An 18911-nucleotide genomic window follows, 5' to 3' on the forward strand; every position below is an offset into this window, starting at 1 on the left:
AAAAAAAAGAAATTTTCTGAATTGTTATTGTTTATATTATAATTTTCCTGTTTTATAAAATAATGAAAATAATTTTTCATTACACGCTTCCTACATTTCTACGATTACAGTTTTGGGACTGTCGACCTGATTTTCCTGTGTTTTATAGCGTCTGTGTTGAGGTGTGTTAAACATGCCGACTAAAGTTTAAACATAAAATAACACAAAATAAGCATTTCTCAAAAAAAAAACCTAAATTTTCTCCTTTGCAGCTGCTCATCACGTTACTCGTCTTATCTGAGCAGCACAAAGCGCTATCGTTCTGTCACATGACTTGTCTCATGATGTAGCCGAGTTTAAGAATCACAACTTTAATTGATTTACAATAGAAAAATATCATTTGAACAAATTCAGAAACTAATATTGTGCAACAGAGAGTGGAACTTTGTGAATGTCAGTGTTGATGTAGTCAACTCTACACGTCACTAATCAAAAACAACGTGAGGCATTAAAACATAACAATGTCCAGAAAGTAGATGATACTAGATGTACCCACTTGTCATATAAAAATATATGTATTTATCAGAGATCATAGAGGAGCAACAAGACAGGACTGTTGACTGCTAAGATCGAACCCGTTATTTCATAAAACCTTTACAAAGTCTAATTAAGTGTGATGTGTGATCAGTTCAAATGTAAAGTGACAATCTGATTTCACTACATATGCAAAATTGTTCCTGCAAAACCAGTCGCATCAAAATGTTTGGGGGTAGCCATGGAAACCTGGAGGAAGAGGAGGAGGAGGATCACATTCTTTTTGCTGTGACTTGAGACAAGTCTGTTCACAGTGCTCACTATAGTCTCTTCAAGGCCTGTGGGTAGTACTTGAGGAAGATCCTGTGGGCGATCTCGTACGTGTCCCCCTGAGGTTTCGTCGGGTACTTCCTGCCGTTGTAAATGAATCCCTTTTCTACTTGGAAAACCGCCTGGTTGAAGGTGTCCTGCTTATACGGTCGTCCAGTGTCCAGGCAGTCCACCAGTGTTTGGACAAACAGTCCCCATCTCTGTGCGTAGTAGTCTTCCATGAGTCCCCCCCATTCCTTGTTGGCGTAGTCCAGGATCTCGCCACTGGGTCCCCAAAGAGTGAGCTGGTTTCTAGCGTTCATTTCATAAAGCTGCGCCTCCTTCTCGTCCAGGGCTTGGGATCGTGCTCGCTCCAGCCATGTCCCCAGCAGGAAGTTGCGGTCGCTGCTGAGCAGACGATCGAGCTCGGGCAAGAGGTCATAGATGAGCACGCCGCCTGCTGTCAGCAGCTCTGGCATCTTTTGGTTCTGGAAAGCATCTGCGATATCCTCGTAAAAGAACGTGGTCATGACCTGTAGCACCTGCCGAGTCACATCCACAAGGTCGTACCGGAAGGTTTCCTTGGACATAAGAGAAGGAGCTGCTTCCATGAAGAGTCTCCAAGCTTCACACAGGTCCACTGGGTCGTACCAAATGCCGGTATTCATACGGAAGGAAGGCCGGCGCACCAACGGGCTATGGTTGTGGTTGCGGTAATGCGGCACAGTGCAGTTGTAAACGCCGGAAAACAGGAGCCGCCACGCAGCGGTCAGGTTCTCCTGCATGCTGCCATAGCGGCGCACCGCATACAGCGACGCCCACTTGGCCAAGTTGACCGGCTCCTTCCGCCAAGCCAGTTCGCTCATCAGCTCAAACATGACAGGATTCTGCTCGATACCTTCAGGCGTCATGCCGATGCCTACCAGGGTGGAGTTTGGGAAGTTCAAGGCCTTGAAAGGCCCTGAATTGATGCTCTCAACTGTGCCAAAGAAACCACTGTTCCCGCCAAAGTTCTGCAGCATACACCAGATGAAGGGCTGTCCATAGAACGACTCTGTGTAGGAGAAAATCGGCTCCGTCTCTGCATACAGGTCCAGCACGATCATGCGACCGAGGGGCACTCCGTGTAGTAGGGCCTGGATCTGGGCCGGCTTCCAGAACACTGCGTCGCTGAAGAAGAGCCAGCCTTGCATCAGCCAAACGGCCTGAGGATCAACTGAGGAGAAAAAAAAACAATCAGGTCAGGATCAAGAACATGGCTGAAAGTCAGCAGGGAGCTCAGAGGGGGGTCATCACCTACCGGCAGTCATGGAGGCAAAGACCGAGCGGCTGACTGCAGACAGGTAGTCGGTGTCAGAGGTAGGCGGAGTCATCTCGTTGAAGGTGTCAGTGTTGTAAATGTGATCTGTTCCAAACTGCTTCACCACCTGGGACAGATAGAGGGAGCCAATACGGAGGAAGAGGGGGTCTCGGGGGTCTAACATGTAGGAGCATGAATAGCTGCAGTTGAACTGAGCCCAAGGACCCAGTCTGGTCACGTTGGCGTCTGGATACAGCCTGAAACACAAGGAACACTTCAATGGAGCAACGTAATCCAGACCAGCTGGCTCAAGCTGTGGCAGGAGGCAGGAGTCACCTGAGGATTCCTTTGGGGATGTTCCCGGAGAAGGCCGGCAGCACGGGGCTCATGCCGAAGGATCTCATTCGCTCCAAGATTTTAAACTGCAGGAGGTGAGGAAGACCATCAGTGAACAGTCTGGATCTACGGGTCATGCTAACACGTTGCGGTTACAGTACCTGGAGGAAAAGCTGGTTAACGTGCCAGGACTGAGGCAGAGGACCCCCAAACTTGAACATGTTTGCCATCCGGTTCCAGGCGAGAAACGCCGGGCCGGAGAAGAACTCCTCGATCTCTGACTGGTTCAAGCCAAGAGCGCGGTACACCTAGAGAAACACAAGCTCCATGTGAGCATTCTACTAATGGACTCAAAGGTTTCAAAGGTCACATAAACAGTTCCTCTTCCTGCTTTTAAGTACTACACATCCTCCCACCTGTCCCCCTTCCCCTTCAGCTCTGTTTCCTCTTACAACTTAAAGCATGAGGAGGCCGGCTCCTACCTCCTGCCACAGGGCCTCCTGGCCGGTGAAAGCCAGCGGCAGGTTGATCCCGTTGAGAGCCATCCAGTCAATCTCTCTCTCCCATCTTGACCAGTCCCACCAAACGGCGGAATAACTGAAGGTGCAGACGTTCTGGTAGTACCGGAATCTGCACACAAACACAGAAACGTGTTGGTCATTTATTCAGTTTGGAATTACAGTGACTTAATAAGTCTTAATAAAGTCCGACAGAAAGGTGTCAGAACACAGAGCAGCACCGTCAGGGTGAAAGCTCCGACACCTGGACTGGATCGGTCCACTGATTCCTTTAAAATGTAATTAGTGAAGTCACACTGGTGACATTTGTTTCAGTTCACCCTCAGTAAAACAGACGGGAGCTCAGATAAAAGGTCTGTTATGAGGTTCATAGGTGCAGGAACTGTCGTATAAAGTCTCCTGACTTTACAGTAAAAAACGAGTCAGGTGAGGAACGGAGCAGTGACAGAATCAGCAGTTTGCTGTAAGAACATTAACCCCCTGTTAACCCCCTGAACCATGCACCCATCACAGTTTTATTTTTACGGCGTGTGTGTGTCTGTGTGTGTGGGAAACATCATACACAAAGACGTATGTTCACACATGCAAACAGTGGGAATGTGGTGCACCACAAGGAGGATGTTCGGGTCCTCCCCCTGGGTCCAGGGCGGATTTCTATGTGGATGCTCTGTATTGATCACAAGCAGCGATTCAATGAGATTCAACTGCTTAATGTTAGAAAACTAAACAATATTGATCCGGTCCTGCTGATGCTGCTGCTGGGTGACCCCCTTCAGACAGCCCACCTCCTCCTAAGCTATATGTTATAGTCATGGGAAAACCTGTGTGCCATGCACGCCATGACATAACTGCAGTGAGCCGATGCGGCTCTAATGCACCACAGATAATTGAAAGGCTGGTTTAAAGGGCCACATAGTGCTCGCAGCAAACAATGAAAAATAATGTGTGACAACGCTCCATCTGTCATGCTGGGTTAGTGTAGCACCACCCCCCTCCTCCTCCACCCAACCCAAATACTGTCATGACAGAACATGTTCTGGAGTTTTACGTCGGTTCTAATAGGTTGAATATGAGAGAGAGAGAGAGAGAGAGAGAGAGAGTGTGTGTGTGTGTGTGTGTGTGTGTGTGTGTGTGTGTGTGTGTGTGTGTGTGTGTGTGTGTGTGGGGAGGAGTTGGCAAACATCAACACATTTCCAAAGACGCCGTTTTGCTGAGGTCAGCCTGTTAATTAACTGTAAACACAAAAGTGCAGCAGCCACACGCTGTTATCTGGAACCGCATGAAGCTCATGTGACAACAGCTGTTAAACCTCTGGTCAAACATTATTATACATCATACAGTATTTAGGTCCCGATCAAGTTTTTTTGCCCTCGAGTCCGAGTCTGAGTCATTTGATTTTGAGTATCTGCCGATACCGAGTCCCGATCCGATACTTTCTATAAAGGCACTCATTGCGGCAAAACCTGTGTGTGTGTGTGTGTGTGTGTGTGTGTGTGTGTGTGTGTGTGTGTGTGTAGGCCTGTCACGATTTCTAAAGAACATTTAACACTGGAAAGGCCCCCAATCATCAACACTATTATTATTATTGTTATTATTAATGATATTAATATTATTATTATGAGTAGTGGTAGGCCTATTACCATGGCTTATCTGAGCAGAGTCAATGGAGTTAAGTCAAACCAACTCATGAGCAACAGAGAGCCGAACAACACGCGCTCTACCTGCTGCTGGGAGTGGGCTCACCTGTGCGCACATGTGTTTGTGTGCGCACGCGTTTGCGTGTGTGTATGCGCATCAGCGAATTTTAAAAACGCCACCATGTAGACAGAAACACATAAAATAGCAGAGATGGCACCAGAGGACTGGGCAAGAGGACTAGACTAGGTGGCGCTGCCGCGAGTGCCGCCAGTAAAAAGGCAGAGAACTTCACTCGTACAACGCGGACTCTCTCTGATGGCACGTTGTATTCATGTTTAGTGTCGTGGTGAATTGTGTGGAAGTGTTGAAACGGTGTTGTGCAGCTTCACAGCTCTCTGTGTTGCTGTAACGTCCAAGCCCTGCAGCGCTGTGACGCACCGTGGCGACGCAGACAGCGAGCTGACCGTGGTCTGCTCAGAACATCCCGTAAACGTCACACAATGAGTTAAAAAAATAAGAACTACCTGTTGATTTGACACATTTTAAGACAGAAGCCGCGGGACATATTAAATCTGACGGCCGGACTTTGCACACTTTATACGCTACGACGCACCGAGTGACGCCTTTTGTCATCCAGCCTCTTTGACAGCGAGAGGGAGAGAGAAACAAACGAGCGTGCAAATGTAATTTATCGCGGCCGAAAAACTTAGAGCCCATTTAAAGTTATCGTGCAATTAATTGATTTATTGTTTATCGCGACAGGCCTGTGTGTGCGTGTGCCGCCACACTGGGAGATTTCACACACGCAGCACATCGAGGTCTCGAACCAGGACCTGTCGCACCAAAAGCAGCTGTCATACCCCTGCACAGAAGGCGTTAACTTTGACAGCCCTAAAAAAATATCCGAGTCCTGATCGGGAGGTAATGTCCGATTCCGATCGAGTCTGAAATCACGTAATCGGGCCCGATTTCCGATCATGTGATCGGATCGGGACATCCCTAGTATTAACTACTGTCCAGGCGGGTACAACACAAAAATTATTAAAACATATATTCAACAGTTAAAATGACAAAACAGGCACAAATACTGCTGAGCATTTAAATATGGAAACTTTCACAATAAAAGTCTTTTTTTTAAGCTGTGTATTCAGACCTGCTGCCACGGACAGGTGGAGCGAATCACACTGATTATCTGTGGACCAGAGAACGGAGCTCCTGCTGTGTGTTCCTGGGTTCAAGTGGTCTAAGGGTGGATCCAGGAGACTCGGCTGATCAGGGCTCAGGACAGTAACACAAGAATAACACGTCAATGGAGGTTTTACTGTCGTGATGACTGAGGGGCCACGTCTGGCTCCCAGGGGCCCCAAAATGGGTAATGTAGACTTCTAATAAAAACAATATGTGGTGGAGATAAAGAACTTCCTGTCTCTAACAGGAAGTCAGGGATAAGCCTGAACTTTGCTGAGCTGCTGTAAATGTTTAAACAAACGTTTTGTTTGGGACCCTTCAGGGTGTTGACGGGCCGGGCCCACTGACCTGTGCGGGGTGTTGATGCGCAGGACGCCGGTAAGCTTTGGCAGAGGACTCGGCAGATCCAGCTGGTTCCCGGACCAGGAGATGTGACAGTTACAGAAGTACTTCAGGTAGTTGTAAATCCCGGACGCCACGGCCACGCCGGAGCTGCCCGTGGCCACGATCTTACCGTTCCTGGTGGAGCGGAGCTCACACACGTCCAGGCTGTCGTTGGAGAGGCTCCGGTTGACCGACGCGATGAACTCGGACGATCTGTTCCCGAGCAGCCGCCGCAGCAGCTCGCTCACCGCTCTCCCCTGCGTCTTGTCGCTGCTTTTCGGTCTGATGTGATTTAGAGTCGGAAACTTGGTGTGCGCGTCCACAAAGACACAGACCAGGAGGACCAGGAGGAGGCAGGGGCCGCTTCTGGGGTACATCTTCACGTTACAGTCCAGCGAGGCCAGTTTCCCACCGTGGCACAGGTTTAAAAACAACTTTATTTCTCAATTTGCAGGAAACCCGGAAGTGATGTTTTACTGAAAGACTGCGGGCCAATCAGAGAGCGAGCTGCTGCCTACTTTATGCCTGGCAGCCAATCAGAGGGCGCGCTTCCTGCAGAGCTGTTTGGAATGTTTTCAGCCAGTCACATGACGGAAATAGATGCCTCTGGTCATGTGACAAAAGTCAAGGTAGAGTCTGCTGCACAGATACAGTTTATTACCGCTTTACACTTATTTACACTTTATTGTAACCTTCAGTCATATAACATGAGTAAAAATACCGTAATGTCTAAATTAAACTAAATTAAATTAAATTAAATTAAATTAAATTAAATTAAATTAAATTAAATTAAATTAAATTAAATTAAATTAAATTAAATTAAATATATACATATAATATATATATATAAAGTGATGCACTGTTTAAACATGATTTCAATGTGTTTTCGTGCCTTTTGTGTCTCATGACTTTTTGCCACAGAATGACAGACAAACCAGTCACACACGTTTTACACAGCATCCAGTATACGTGTTCAGAAAGTGTGATCTAAATTTAGAATATTGAGGAACAACAGTGTCTGAGAGCACTTTAAATCCAGATTAGCCACATTTTTAAGGAAGTAGCTGAACAGTGAAGCCCACGTGCTTCTTTAAAGTATCATATTTCAAAAGAGGATATTAGGAAGATTTTAGAGGTTTTCAATCATAAGCTTTTCACATTTTTTTTAGTCTTTCAAATAACAACCAATGACCATGTGATGACAGGAAGTCTGCGGGGTACCCCACTAACACGGGGCCAAGCTGGGGCCCAAGCCCACCTGAAGAGGGCGCCAGAGATCACACTAAACCCAAAACACATTTTTAAATGGAACTTTACTCACTTGAATCACTGTGGTCTTTGTCTGCACATATCTGGATCATTAATTTGGTGACGTTCCCTTTGTTTACCACACAGACCCCTCATTATGCTGCATGGATCCAACACAGCTGTTTTGATAGGACTTGCACGCTGATGTGTGTGAGGCCTGACACAGACATACACACTGTGTGTATACACTGACCTTCTAGAAGCCTCGATTTGGGCACTTCCTGGTCACCAACCTGTGACCGTCTTCTTCTAACCGGCTTCCCTCCACATGTGAGTGTTTCTCTGGCCTACACCCAGGGCCAGCTGGGACAGGTTGGAGCCTGTTCTAGATCGTGTTCGGCCAGGAGCTACACCCGTTTTGTTTTTTTAAACAAGTGTCGTTAAAGAATGGGTTTTAAAAAAAAAACCTTTAACCTAATTGAGTTTTTCCATTTTTAAGGAGACTGAGAATTTACAAAATCCATCATATGTGGTGTTCCACAGGGACGCCGTCTTGGTCCACTTCCATTTTCTTATTTTTTTAATCAATAATAATAATACTAAAAGAACTATAAACCTAATCTTAAATAGTAATGTTTACTATTTATTTCACAATGTTTTAATGAGGTTTAGTACTCGAGTAATTGCAGGAACAAAATTCACAAAGTGATGTGATTAATTAGAAAACTGTTTATTATCATGTCGCCCGTCCCAACAATAAAATTCCAGTAAAATGTTGCACAAAGTTAAAAAGTAGTCCCCCAGACAGACTGCGCACCTTACAGAAGCTGGCAAACACACACAAACAGCAGCAGCAGCAGCGGCAGCAGCAAGCTAGACGTCTGAATTCCACTGAACACATACACATTACACTGATTCAAGACAAACAGGAGAGAACTGCATTCATAAAACCACAAATAACTGCTGGTGTGAGCATCAAAGTGCTTGTTCATGTTTGTATAAAAAGCAAAGTTTGTTTTACCGAAAAGAAAAGAAGAAGAAGTCATGAAGTTTCCCACCGACGGTTTAATTTGGACTCTTTTTGTTTCACAGTGACTTTTCCTGAGGTTTTTTTATGGGTTATCTGTCGTTCTGGGTTTGGACATTCGTTGGTTCAGGCTGGTAGTAGTGCAGTGTGAATGACGCTGCATAAGTGTAGCAATAGTGCTGTCCCTTAACAATCCACCACAAGGCACGGAGATTCTACAGCTGAGGCGCAGCTGCACGATCAGGCTTCAAAAGCAGAAAACAACCGGCAGCAGCTTCTCTGACGCTCTGTGGACGGCTGCTGTTCTTTACATAGAAGAGCCACATGTAGAAAATTAAAATAAAAACAGCTCATATTAGTGGTAAGAAAAAAAAAAATATTTAAGATTAAAATGGAAAATTTAGAAAAATAAAACGAATCACAAATGCAGAATAAAACTCAAATTTACAAGATGAGAGTTTTTCCAAACTTTTTAGGAAACTAATAAATGGTTAATTTCCCATAATTTGTTTTCACTCATGACTCTAACACCCCTTGTCTGATTATCCCGGAAGAAGAAAAAACAAAAAACATCCAGCATGAAACTCCCAAAAACACTCACTACATGTGATCATGTGATCATCATTCGCTCCACCTGCTCCACCTGCTCCGCCTGCTGCCTCAGGGTGTGTTTGGTTACAAACTGATTTCTAGTTTTAGGGTTTTAATAACGTCTTTGTGTTCGGGCAGAAATGAGGTGTCAGGCAGCTAATGCAGGACGTTAGAGGAGTGAAACCACACACCCAAATGAGAACGACATTAAGAATTTAAATCTGATTACCTGAGTGGACACCTCAGCCCTGCGCGGCCTACAGTCAGACGTTAGGGTCAGTATGTATCAGAAGATCCAAATAAAAGTGGCCTCCACGTCATACGACGGATAAAATAATCCAATCTAAAATGATGCCTACTGACTGGGAGATATTAGAGTGAATTATCAAACCGCCTCCCTCTTTTATTTTGAAGGTAAAGCACAGCCAGGAAGTGGAGTCGTGGATTTTAGAGGACGGAACAGTAAATGAGCTGAATGAAGCCTGATCTGACTGGAAAACCCAAATGATGCATTTCAGGTCATCATGGGTTAAATAAAAAGCATTAAAGATAATAAACGTACCAAACGTTGAGTTTAAATCTCCATCCGACTTAAAAAGGTATTTAAATTAATAAGCAGTCACTGATTTTCACATTATAGCACCTAAGACCATTGTGTTAAGGCAATGTAGTACGAGAACATCACATAGAACAGAAGCATAATAAAATATAGCATTTACACGTTAAATTCCATTTTCTGTACTTAAAGCTGGACTATGTAACCTCTGAAAGAAAAAGATAAGAACCAAGCAACCTTTCCCAAAAAAAACCTGTACGCTCCAGTTTTGCGCTGCCGTCGAATTTGTGGAGAAGCTCACAAAGCAACAAACGTTGCTGGAAGCCTCGAATACAGCGCCGACCGAGTTCATGATAATTCTCTAAATGACTGTAAACAGAGGCTGCTGCTGCGTCAACGAGCATCTGACCAGAAGAAGGGGTTAAACAGGCCCAAACCACATCAGTGGTCGTCTGTTTTTTTTATGAGTTTGACTGGATTCTCTTGGTCTTCTTTCAGGATCTGTGTGATAATTTGGATTTGAGTACGACCCACTGACGTTTTCTAGTTGCACACAGCTGGAAGCAGGAAGCCTGCGCTGACAAAGAGAATCCATATCCTCTGCTGCAGCAGCGGAGTTTTCTGATTATAAGGCATCTCTCCACTTTAAATCTACAGTATCAACGATTGGAAAATCTGTTTTTATCACGGCTGAAGTGGAGAAAAGGATTGTGGGAAACATTCAGTTACATAGTCTGACTTTAAGTGTTGATTTGTCATCGTCTGTATAATTATATAAACCTAAGGATTACTCTTAAACATTTCATCACATATAACATGTTAACTACGTAGAAGGTAAAAGAAACGACGAGGAGATTGATCGTTTCATCAAAGCTCCCGTTTAAAAACGAATTGCTCCACAGGCGGCCCTGAGACACTATGGTAAGCAAGAGCGGACATTAAGCTTTTGTCAAATGCAGTAACATTGACTCATGATGGCAGGTTGATTCTATAAAGACACTTGGGTGCGTAGGTGACCTTCCATTACCCGACATGTTCTCTTCCACTCCTGTGCGCAGCTAAAAACGTGAACGTGTAAAGTTATTTGTGACGGGTGTGCAGTCCACTGGATGTTACCACTGTGGGTGGGGGTTCCGTACGGACAGGACATACGGGCAGCTTCAGGACTGCTGACTGCTCCACTGATTGGCCATCGGCCTGCGGAGCAGCTCCTCCACGTGACGGGCCACGTCCATGGTGTCCTCCAGGTCAAACTCTCCGTCTGGATCCAGCATGGGGTCACTACTGAGGGGACGGCAGCAGAGAGAGCAGCTTTATGTTGAAGATTCGCTTAAAAATGACACAGATAATCTGTAAAGAATTATATGAATCAATCAACAATGCCGGATGAGAAGGTTCGGAATGAGAGTGTGAAGGCAAAGCAGCCAATCGAGAGGGTAGGTGCTTACATGGTAGGGTAGACGCCGAAGTTGTTGGGGTGGGTAACGGACGGAGAAGGAGTCTGGTCCATGAACGATGTTGCTCCTCCGCTGGGTTCAGGGTTCTGGGTGGCAAATCTACAAGAGTCACACAGGAGAATTTTGTTAGATGCTAATCTGTTTACATGATGATGCTCAGCATCAGTATCAGTGGAGTGTCTGAGGGGGGGTAGGTTTCCTGTGGCACTTTTATACCCCGTTCACACTGGGGGAAAAATGTGGCTTAAGCAGGATTCGGCCGCATCCAGATCAATCCAGATGTGTTTTTTTCTGAGTGTGAACACCTCGAATCCGGCTGTATCCAGTTTGATATTAATTGATTGGCTCAAATGTGGCTCAGGTGTGAACGCAAATGTGGCGAGCGAATCCGGCTAGCGACGTGCTACTTCCGGTTAGCGGCGTGCTACTTCCGGTTTACGGGACGTGACACGGGACAAAAAAACGCACGACGCATGCGCACACACGGTCCTACCGTGGTGTGAAAGGACTCTGTATATTACGAGGCGCCACCTAGTGGTTTGGAGGACCGCAAACACGCTGGATCCTACTCTAGCTGGAATGACTTTCTCCAGTGTGAACGGGGCCTTAGAAAGACAGAACAACTTACTCTGGTACGACTTGCTTGATCTGTGGTTTCACGTATCCATCCACTGCTTTTGCTGCAAGAGAGACAGAGACGGAGACAGACTGCTTTACGACCTGTGTCCAGAATCTTCTACAGAGCTCTTTATCAACATTAAAAATGGCTGATCCTTACACAGTGGAGGGGTGTAGTACTTAGCAAAGACCTCGTCTTTGGGCCGGTCAGGATACAGATACAGAAGATGGTTCAGGTCACTGATGCGGTCAGCCAGAGAGCGAATGGAGAAATCCTTGGTTGTGTAAGGCAGCAGATTCCAAACCAGCCTCTCGCCTGAGGACATGAGGACATGTTTTATTCTGTTGACTCTACTGCATACACTTACGAGCAGAGCGCTTTGCTACCTGGTTTGTTGGGGTTTTCAGCCACCCAGGCGATGGTGATGCCTCCGATCTCAGAGTCACTGAACCGCAGCAGGAAGGTCCCGTTGGGTTTGGACATGAGCATGTCCTGTGCCTGCTGCTTGTTTACAAAGCCCAGAATAGCCCTGTGAACACACACACACACACACACATCAACACAAAGACTGTCACAGGTGCCACAGGTCTGGATTAAATGGTTAATTCTAATCACACATTTTGATTATTTCTTGCAGATCATTACCCATCATTCCAGTGGGGCTTGAGATGTTTTTTCATGAGCTCTACAACTCCATCAAGCCACTGCCAGAAGGTGAAGTTCCGCCCAGGTAAACTCTCCTGTAAACACACTCCATCAGTATGTCACAATGAGGTAAACACACACACACACACACTGCAGGGCCTCCAGACTGTGTGCTGCTGGGAGCTGCTGCCTCACCCGGTTAAACTGCGCCCAGGAAATGGTCATGTTGCGGAAGTCCTCGGGGTTATTGCTGCTGCTCGTGAAAGCCTTCTGCGCCAGGAAGACCAGGTTGTCTTCCGACAGGCCACGCCCACTGTGCATCTCCGCTTTGTATTTCATGTCCAGCGCCTCACACAGCTGTGACCACATCACCTTGTCCGGCACGATGAACGGGACTCGACCCTGATGAACAGACACAACGATCAGACCCCGACTGTCGTCTACAAGCTTTGTACAAATATGGAGAGAATCGCAACATGACATCATTCTAAATGCCCCAAATAAAAGGGTTTCTGCTGGAAACAGGACAACACTGCAAGTGGTTCTACAAAAGATTTGTAGTAGAACAAAGTTCAGGTTTCGGTCCTGACCTTAATCCAACTGAAATGTTGTGGCAGGACCTGAAACAAGCAGTTCATGGGAGGAAACCCAGTGCGGGTGGAGTCGAGTCCACACGCTGTCAGCAGCAGCAGCAGCAGCGCTGTGGTTCACTGATGTGTTTTATTAGATTTTGGACAATAACCGGGTTTCATGGAGCAATGAGGAGCAAAGAGGCTTTGATACACACACACACAATACAATCATTGTTGATCTGGGTGTGAGCATAGGGTAGAGGTATCCTCTAACAGCTCATGACGCTATCCAACACCTGATGGTGTGCACGCTGCGTCACATCAGGTATTGTTTCAGGGACGCCTTACTTGATACAGACACCATCTGACGTGTCCAAGCGGGCTAACTTACCGGCTCAGCGAAGGCATTGTCCCACAGGACAGTGGCTGTGGCATTGTTGTCTTGACTGCCGTGAACGATCACTACCACGGGCAAAGATAGGGTCTGGACAGAGACAGACATCCAGTCACAGGTTAAAGACGGGTCCAGAAGGTCAGGGTTAGGCTGTGGAACTGTTCAATCTGCTTACTTTGACATGGAAAACCAGCTCGTTGCCTCCGACGCTGAACTGTGACTCAAACAGAACCGTGAACTTCTCCTCCGTCACCGACTCGGCACCTCGCCGGTCTGAACGCTTGATCCGCTTCAGTGACTGTGAACAAGCATAAAGATGAATGATGTTAAGAGAGTTAAGAGTCTTTGCGCTCTGAACAGGCTGAAGGACAGTCACCATGTTTCTGAAGTGTGCGGTGAGGGTGCCAGTGGCCTGGTGGTACTCCATCACACAGTTGTTGTTGAGGATTTCTCCGCTGCTTTCACTGCCGAGGGAAAAAAAGAAGTTATGATGTTAAACGCGTTTTCTGAAAAACTTCTGGAAGGACACCTGCCAACATCCACCAGTCACCTCTGTGTGCTCTCGTTCTTGAGCAAAGCTTTGGCCTGCTGCTCGCTGACGATGACAGCTTTGACCTGAGGTGGGTTCATGTGGACATTGAGCTTCCCCCCGACCAGGAGACGGACTGTGGCTGCAAACTTGGTCTGGGTTTTTAACACCTGGGGTGGCTGCTTTTCAATGATGAAGGTGCTAAAGAGAAGAAGAAGAAGAAGAAGGTCACCTCTCATGAGAGGATTTGTGGCATCAGTGACAAGTACATAGTTTCTACTGTGGTGTTCCACAGGGGTCCATCACTGGTCCCCCCTTTGTTCAATGCAAACTACGACTCATGTAAGAAAACTCATATTCCCACAGTCACATGAAGTCCATCAATCAAACATGACACGAGTCAGATAAACATGTCAGCACAAGTCATCCAGACATTCATGTCCCGCAGATTAGATCTCTCTAAGAACGCTCTCACAAAAGCTGTCAGGCAGCTTCAGTATGCTGGCGATGAGGAAGTTCGACCACATTTACTCCAGTTCTAACATTTCTACACGGCCTCCCTATCACTCCAGGGTTTGACTTTAAGTTGCAAACATCTAAAGTGAAGTGAAAGTAAACCTGAACCTGTGGTTAGGCTGCAGTGCAGACCTGAGACCATGAAGGCTGTAGGCTCCACTCCTCACCTGGTAACTAGGGCAGAGATGATATCAGTGATATCAGCGTTAAGCTTGGTCAGCAGCTCCTCCATGGGGCCCGGCAGAGGAAGCTGCTGGGTTAGATGTTCACAGCGCCGGATCTGCTGACGGTTCTGCCAGATCAGGTCGGCCAGCTTCTCACACCTGGACAGCAGGGAGGAGAGGAGGTGGACACGACATCTATGAGAGTACACTTAACTTAGCTCCATGAAGCGTCACGTGTTTGCTCTCTGTATTCAGCTAATCCAAGTCTGCACTATAACCAGCAATCACCACCAGTATGTACCAGGACTGGAGAACATCCAGCCCCCCCTCATGAGGACCACCGTTGCCAGCCAGCTGCTGCCTCCTCTTCCACTGAATGAGCTCCTCATCCAGGATCAGAGTCTGCTGCTTCCTTAGCAGGGTCAGGGTCTTCTGGTGCTGTTCGGACAGGTCCTACACACACACACACAACCACAACTGTGTGTAACACACTCTCTATTACCTTACACACAACAAACAAGATTTTGTGCAAAGTTGTGAGGTTTTTTTCGTACAAATTTGAGCTTTTTTGTGTAAATTGATGACATTGTCGTCATTGTTCGAAGGGAGAGGCACCTGGAAGAGTTTTCTTGAAGACAGTTTGCTGTTTGGTGGGGTAACAGGACCTCAGTGGGTGGGTCTGTGTGAAACACACACACACAGATCTATTGTTTGTGAGTTTCACACAGACCCACCCACTGAGGTCCTCCACCACAAACAAACCTGTTCCCCCACCAAACAGTTAGAGCTGATGAAGCTGCTCGGATGAGCAGAGAAACATCGTCAAGAACACTCAACAAGTCCAGACGCCTCGCTTCAACCCTTTCAATGAAAAGGACCTGGATTCAAGCCAGCTCAGAACCAAGCCAGCGGGTCAGGCCTGTCGCTGGTGAGGCCTCCAACAGGTGGTTTAATATGAGTTTATTTGTATACTACCATAGGCCCAGATGACCACTGCTCAACAAGTCTCTATGGAGCTTTGAGGTTTGGATCACTGGTAGCAGTCATCACCAATATGACATTATTGACATCTCCTCACCGCTCCGTGTAAACATTGTTAACGCTGTCATGCGTGTCTTCATACCAGCCTGTATTTCTGTAGTGTGCTGGCCTCTCTGGTGAGCCAGGCCTCCACAGTGGTCCGCTTGCTCTGTAGGGTGGTCTCCCGCTGAGTGCGCTCAGCTGGAGGCAGCGACGACAAGCTGGTGAGCTGGGCTGAGAGGAAGAGCAGGAGAAAGGCTACACATCACAACCAAGGCCACCACAAAATCAAGACAACCTCACAAATCTGATGATGAAATGACTCAAATATTAATAATATTATGTAAAATAACAAGCTGAGATTAAGAATTACTTTTCCCCCCGTAAGGAAATTAGGTAATAATGAGCTGTGAAAGTATTTTGGTGAAGATCAGCCGAGTTACTGAACAGTACTTCCAATTAAAATCCCCAAAATTAGGTTAAGACATTGTTGTGTTATTGTTTATGTCCTGTCTGAGTCTCACAGATTAGAATCCCTGTTGTAGTACTGGGTGTGTTTGTCTGCACTTTAATCCTCGTGTGTGACTGTGTCTGCCCTCCTCACCCTGGATGCGCAGGTTTTCCTGGTACTGAATGATGAAGTACTCCTGGCTGTGCTGCAGCTTCCTCAGTTCGTTCTCAGTCTCTTGCGTGGCCAGCCGGAGCTCCTCGAAGGCCTGGTTGATCTGCTGGTGGCGCTGGGACAGTGTGTCCATGGCCTGCCCCCCGCTGCCGCTGGTGGCCTGCACACACACAGGTTAAAAAGATGTCCAGATGTTTACACACTTGGATTCCTGCAAATGATGAGACATCGTTTTAACACTTACATTTGTAGCTTCCTGAACCAGCCTCTGCTCCGAGCGCAGGATGTGTTTAATGCAGCGCACCAGCTCCAAAGGACAGCGGTCATAAGTGCTCTGCAGGGACGAAATAACAGGACCGGTTTAAGCAGCACATGCTAGTTTTCCATTCTCTTGCAGCAGCGAACTGGTACCTTGAGCTGGTTGGCATAGTGGCCTAGTTTGATCTTGAGCAGAAAACCATCCTCGCCTCCCTGTAGCTGGGCTTTCCTCTGCAGCTCAGCCACCAGGTTGTCCAGCAGCCGCTTGGCTTTGGCCTCCTCCGCTGGGCTGTCCACCTCAACCGAATCCCTATGGAACAGAATGAGAACATGAGAGCAGGCAAGAACACAGAGGAGAGAACCAAGCCTACATGCAGATTCTCCCCAGACAGACTTGATGATAAATCACACACATACCAGAGTTGGCTCTCAATCCACTGAGCCAGGTAGTGTCGCACCTCAATGGGGAAGTGCTGGCCGTACAGCGCCTGCATCTGGTGCAGCGCGTCACCCTGCAGCTGCTGGGCCTGGATCCACATAGCCATGGTGCTGCCTGTGGAAGCAGCAGGGTGACAGGAAGGAGTGAGAGAGAGGAAAAAGCATTCACGCTTTTAAGCAGGGATACATCAATCCGACTATTTTAGTCTAAAACCTTAACCGACACCTGAGCTTGCATGTTGGCTGATACCAATCTGAGATTCCTTTGCATGTCTGCGTGTAGCCGTCTAACTTGTGAAGCATGAAATGCCTCCAAACAGCTGTTCTCTGGCGCTGGCTACATGTTGTTGCTCTGTGTGTTATGAGTCATCTCTACCGACACGCTGTGCTTGAACTGAAGTGAAAAGGCCGGACTCATTCTCACACACAGTCCATATCAGAGCTTATATCTGACTTTATTATCAGATCGACGCATCTCTATCTACTAAATGTGGAATTTTCTGCATATCATGGACCCACGTATCTTTAGAATTCTGTTACCTATTAGTCAGATTGGGTAATTACCTGTTAGTCAGACTGGGTAACTACCTATGTTGGCCACAGTGAATCACAAACATAAAAATACAAGCAGAGACCAGAAACACTTTGGGAGCGCTGTAAACAAACCCCACAAAAACCCACCAGTTCCACTCTCTGACTGACTGTGTGTGTGGCAGACTGTATGCTGGTCTGCCACTAAAGGAAAAATGAATATTTTTATGTACTTAAAATGAGGGTGGAAAAATCCTCCTCCCCATCAGAGCATGAGCCCCCAGATTTTTTTTTTTTTTTAGCAAAGCCCACATTGTTTACAAGCTGTGGCTCCGCCCCTCACTCATACTGTTTTTAATATGAAAAGGGGGCTTCAGAGGGGTAATCTAGCACATATTTAGCAACCATAAGTCTATAAATGTGCGTGCATTTTTTAAAAAACACAACTTTTTCAATCAATCAATTACGAAATCCGAAACTTTCCCCTTTAATACCGAGTCGGAAGCTGCAAATCGGAAGCTAACTTCACTGTCATTTTCTCACCCAGCAAAGCCAAATGTGGACTCACAAATTAATGATTCAAAAACACCATGATACGTGTTAATTCCCGCTGAGACACGTCTATTAATGGAGGACAGTGAAAATCCATTTATTTCTAATACTTGTCGTGTTGGGCTACGTGAGGGAGCGGAGCGCGTCAGGGAAGTTTAGGTGTAGCTTAGCTAGCTAGCATTACTGTACAGTGACACTGGAGCTAACACAAAGTGACGGATGACGACTTTAAAGTAATAATCCACACGCTGAAAGGGTCAGATTGTGAACCTACGTTTCATTTCTCGGGTTAAACCCAGCGCAACGTTAGCTAATATGACGAGAAGCTACTCGTACTGTTAGCAGAACCGAGCGTAACTTCCAACTACATACATGCTACGTGCGCCACAAGTAGTTTGAAGCGCTTGGACTTACCAAAGAGACAGAACCACCATGGACCAGCGGCGGGCAGCGCACACACACAACTTCCAAAGCTCACACAGCTTAGCTGGTTAGCTTTGACATGTCACATAGCCAGCGAGCGCTACTGTAATCACCTTCTGATTCCTGGTAGGGCAGCAAAAAAAACACAACAATGGCGGTCACACACAACTTCCGCTTTCACATTTCAAAATAAAACTACATGACATCAAACCTCAGGCATTAATTGTTGTCACCAGTGTGTGTGTTAATATTGTAGCATATTCACCGTGTGACAGGCATCGTAAATAAAATGTCATTTTTATGTTTCGTCCCAAAAAAATTCCATTTTTATTTGAGTTTTTATTTGAGCCGCCCACTTCCGGTAGCATATATATGCTCAATGCATGGATCTTTGCACAGCCCCACCTCTGTTTTGCAACTAGCTGCACTCAGCACACCTGTGTCTGCACCCTTTCCATGCAACGTATAGTATTTTAACCCATTATTGTCCATGCAGTGTCAGGTTCCTTTTAATTCTGGATCAGTTTTTCTACTGTAATTAAACAGATTATGTGGTTTGCAGG

At 46.5% G+C, this 18911-nt stretch overlaps 2 protein-coding genes across 4 annotated transcripts; both read right to left on the reverse strand.

The window, feature by feature from the left end:
- Window positions 1–329: 329 nt before the first annotated feature.
- Window positions 330–6563, reverse strand: naglu (N-acetylglucosaminidase, alpha). The gene is made up of 6 exons (XM_028408801.1): window positions 6151–6563; window positions 2941–3088; window positions 2620–2766; window positions 2459–2544; window positions 2123–2379; window positions 330–2038 (listed from the first exon to the last, which is right to left on the reverse strand). Exons 1-6 carry the CDS (start codon window positions 6561–6563, stop codon window positions 834–836), a joined length of 2256 nt encoding a protein of 751 aa, XP_028264602.1. The 3' UTR covers window positions 330–833.
- Window positions 6564–8148: 1585 nt separating this feature from the next.
- On the reverse strand, window positions 8149–18496 carry LOC114437191 (signal transducer and activator of transcription 5B-like). 3 transcript variants are annotated; one of them, XM_028407714.1, is made up of 19 exons: window positions 18340–18496; window positions 16822–16957; window positions 16558–16714; window positions 16391–16480; window positions 16129–16306; window positions 15628–15758; window positions 14806–14957; window positions 14508–14663; window positions 13846–14025; window positions 13672–13759; window positions 13471–13593; window positions 13293–13385; window positions 12525–12731; window positions 12330–12424; window positions 12071–12213; window positions 11844–11999; window positions 11694–11745; window positions 11057–11164; window positions 8149–10889 (listed from the first exon to the last, which is right to left on the reverse strand). In XM_028407714.1, exons 2-19 carry the CDS (start codon window positions 16947–16949, stop codon window positions 10769–10771), a joined length of 2358 nt encoding a protein of 785 aa, XP_028263515.1. In that variant the 5' UTR covers window positions 16950–16957; window positions 18340–18496; the 3' UTR covers window positions 8149–10768. The 3 variants fall into 3 exon arrangements, with proteins under 3 accessions (XP_028263515.1, XP_028263514.1, XP_028263516.1); XM_028407713.1 differs by having other exon boundaries at window positions 8149–10892; XM_028407715.1 differs by having other exon boundaries at window positions 10837–10958.
- Window positions 18497–18911: the final 415 nt, after the last annotated feature.

The sequence above is a fragment of the Parambassis ranga genome, chromosome 6 (assembly GCF_900634625.1).
Source record: "Parambassis ranga chromosome 6, fParRan2.1, whole genome shotgun sequence".
NCBI classification, from domain to species: Eukaryota; Metazoa; Chordata; class Actinopteri; family Ambassidae; genus Parambassis; species Parambassis ranga.

Excerpts from the sequence above, each read along its gene's own strand:
- LOC114437191 (XM_028407713.1), bottom strand. The coding sequence starts at position 16,949 with ATGGCTATGTGGATCCAGGCCCAGCAGCTGCAGGGTGACGCGCTGCAC. Across the intron at positions 13,386-13,470 it reads AGCTGGTTTTCCATGTCAAA|ACCCTATCTTTGCCCGTGGT; the intron begins GTAAGCAGATTG and ends GTCTCTGTCCAG. Across the intron at positions 12,425-12,524 it reads CCTGGGCGCAGTTTAACCGG|GAGAGTTTACCTGGGCGGAA; the intron begins GTGAGGCAGCAG and ends GTGTGTTTACAG.
- naglu (XM_028408801.1), bottom strand. The coding sequence starts at position 6,563 with ATGTACCCCAGAAGCGGCCCCTGCCTCCTCCTGGTCCTCCTGGTCTGT. Across the intron at positions 2,767-2,940 it reads AGGAGGCCCTGTGGCAGGAG|GTGTACCGCGCTCTTGGCTT; the intron begins GTAGGAGCCGGC and ends GTGTTTCTCTAG. Across the intron at positions 2,380-2,458 it reads ATCCCCAAAGGAATCCTCAG|GCTGTATCCAGACGCCAACG; the intron begins GTGACTCCTGCC and ends CTTGTGTTTCAG.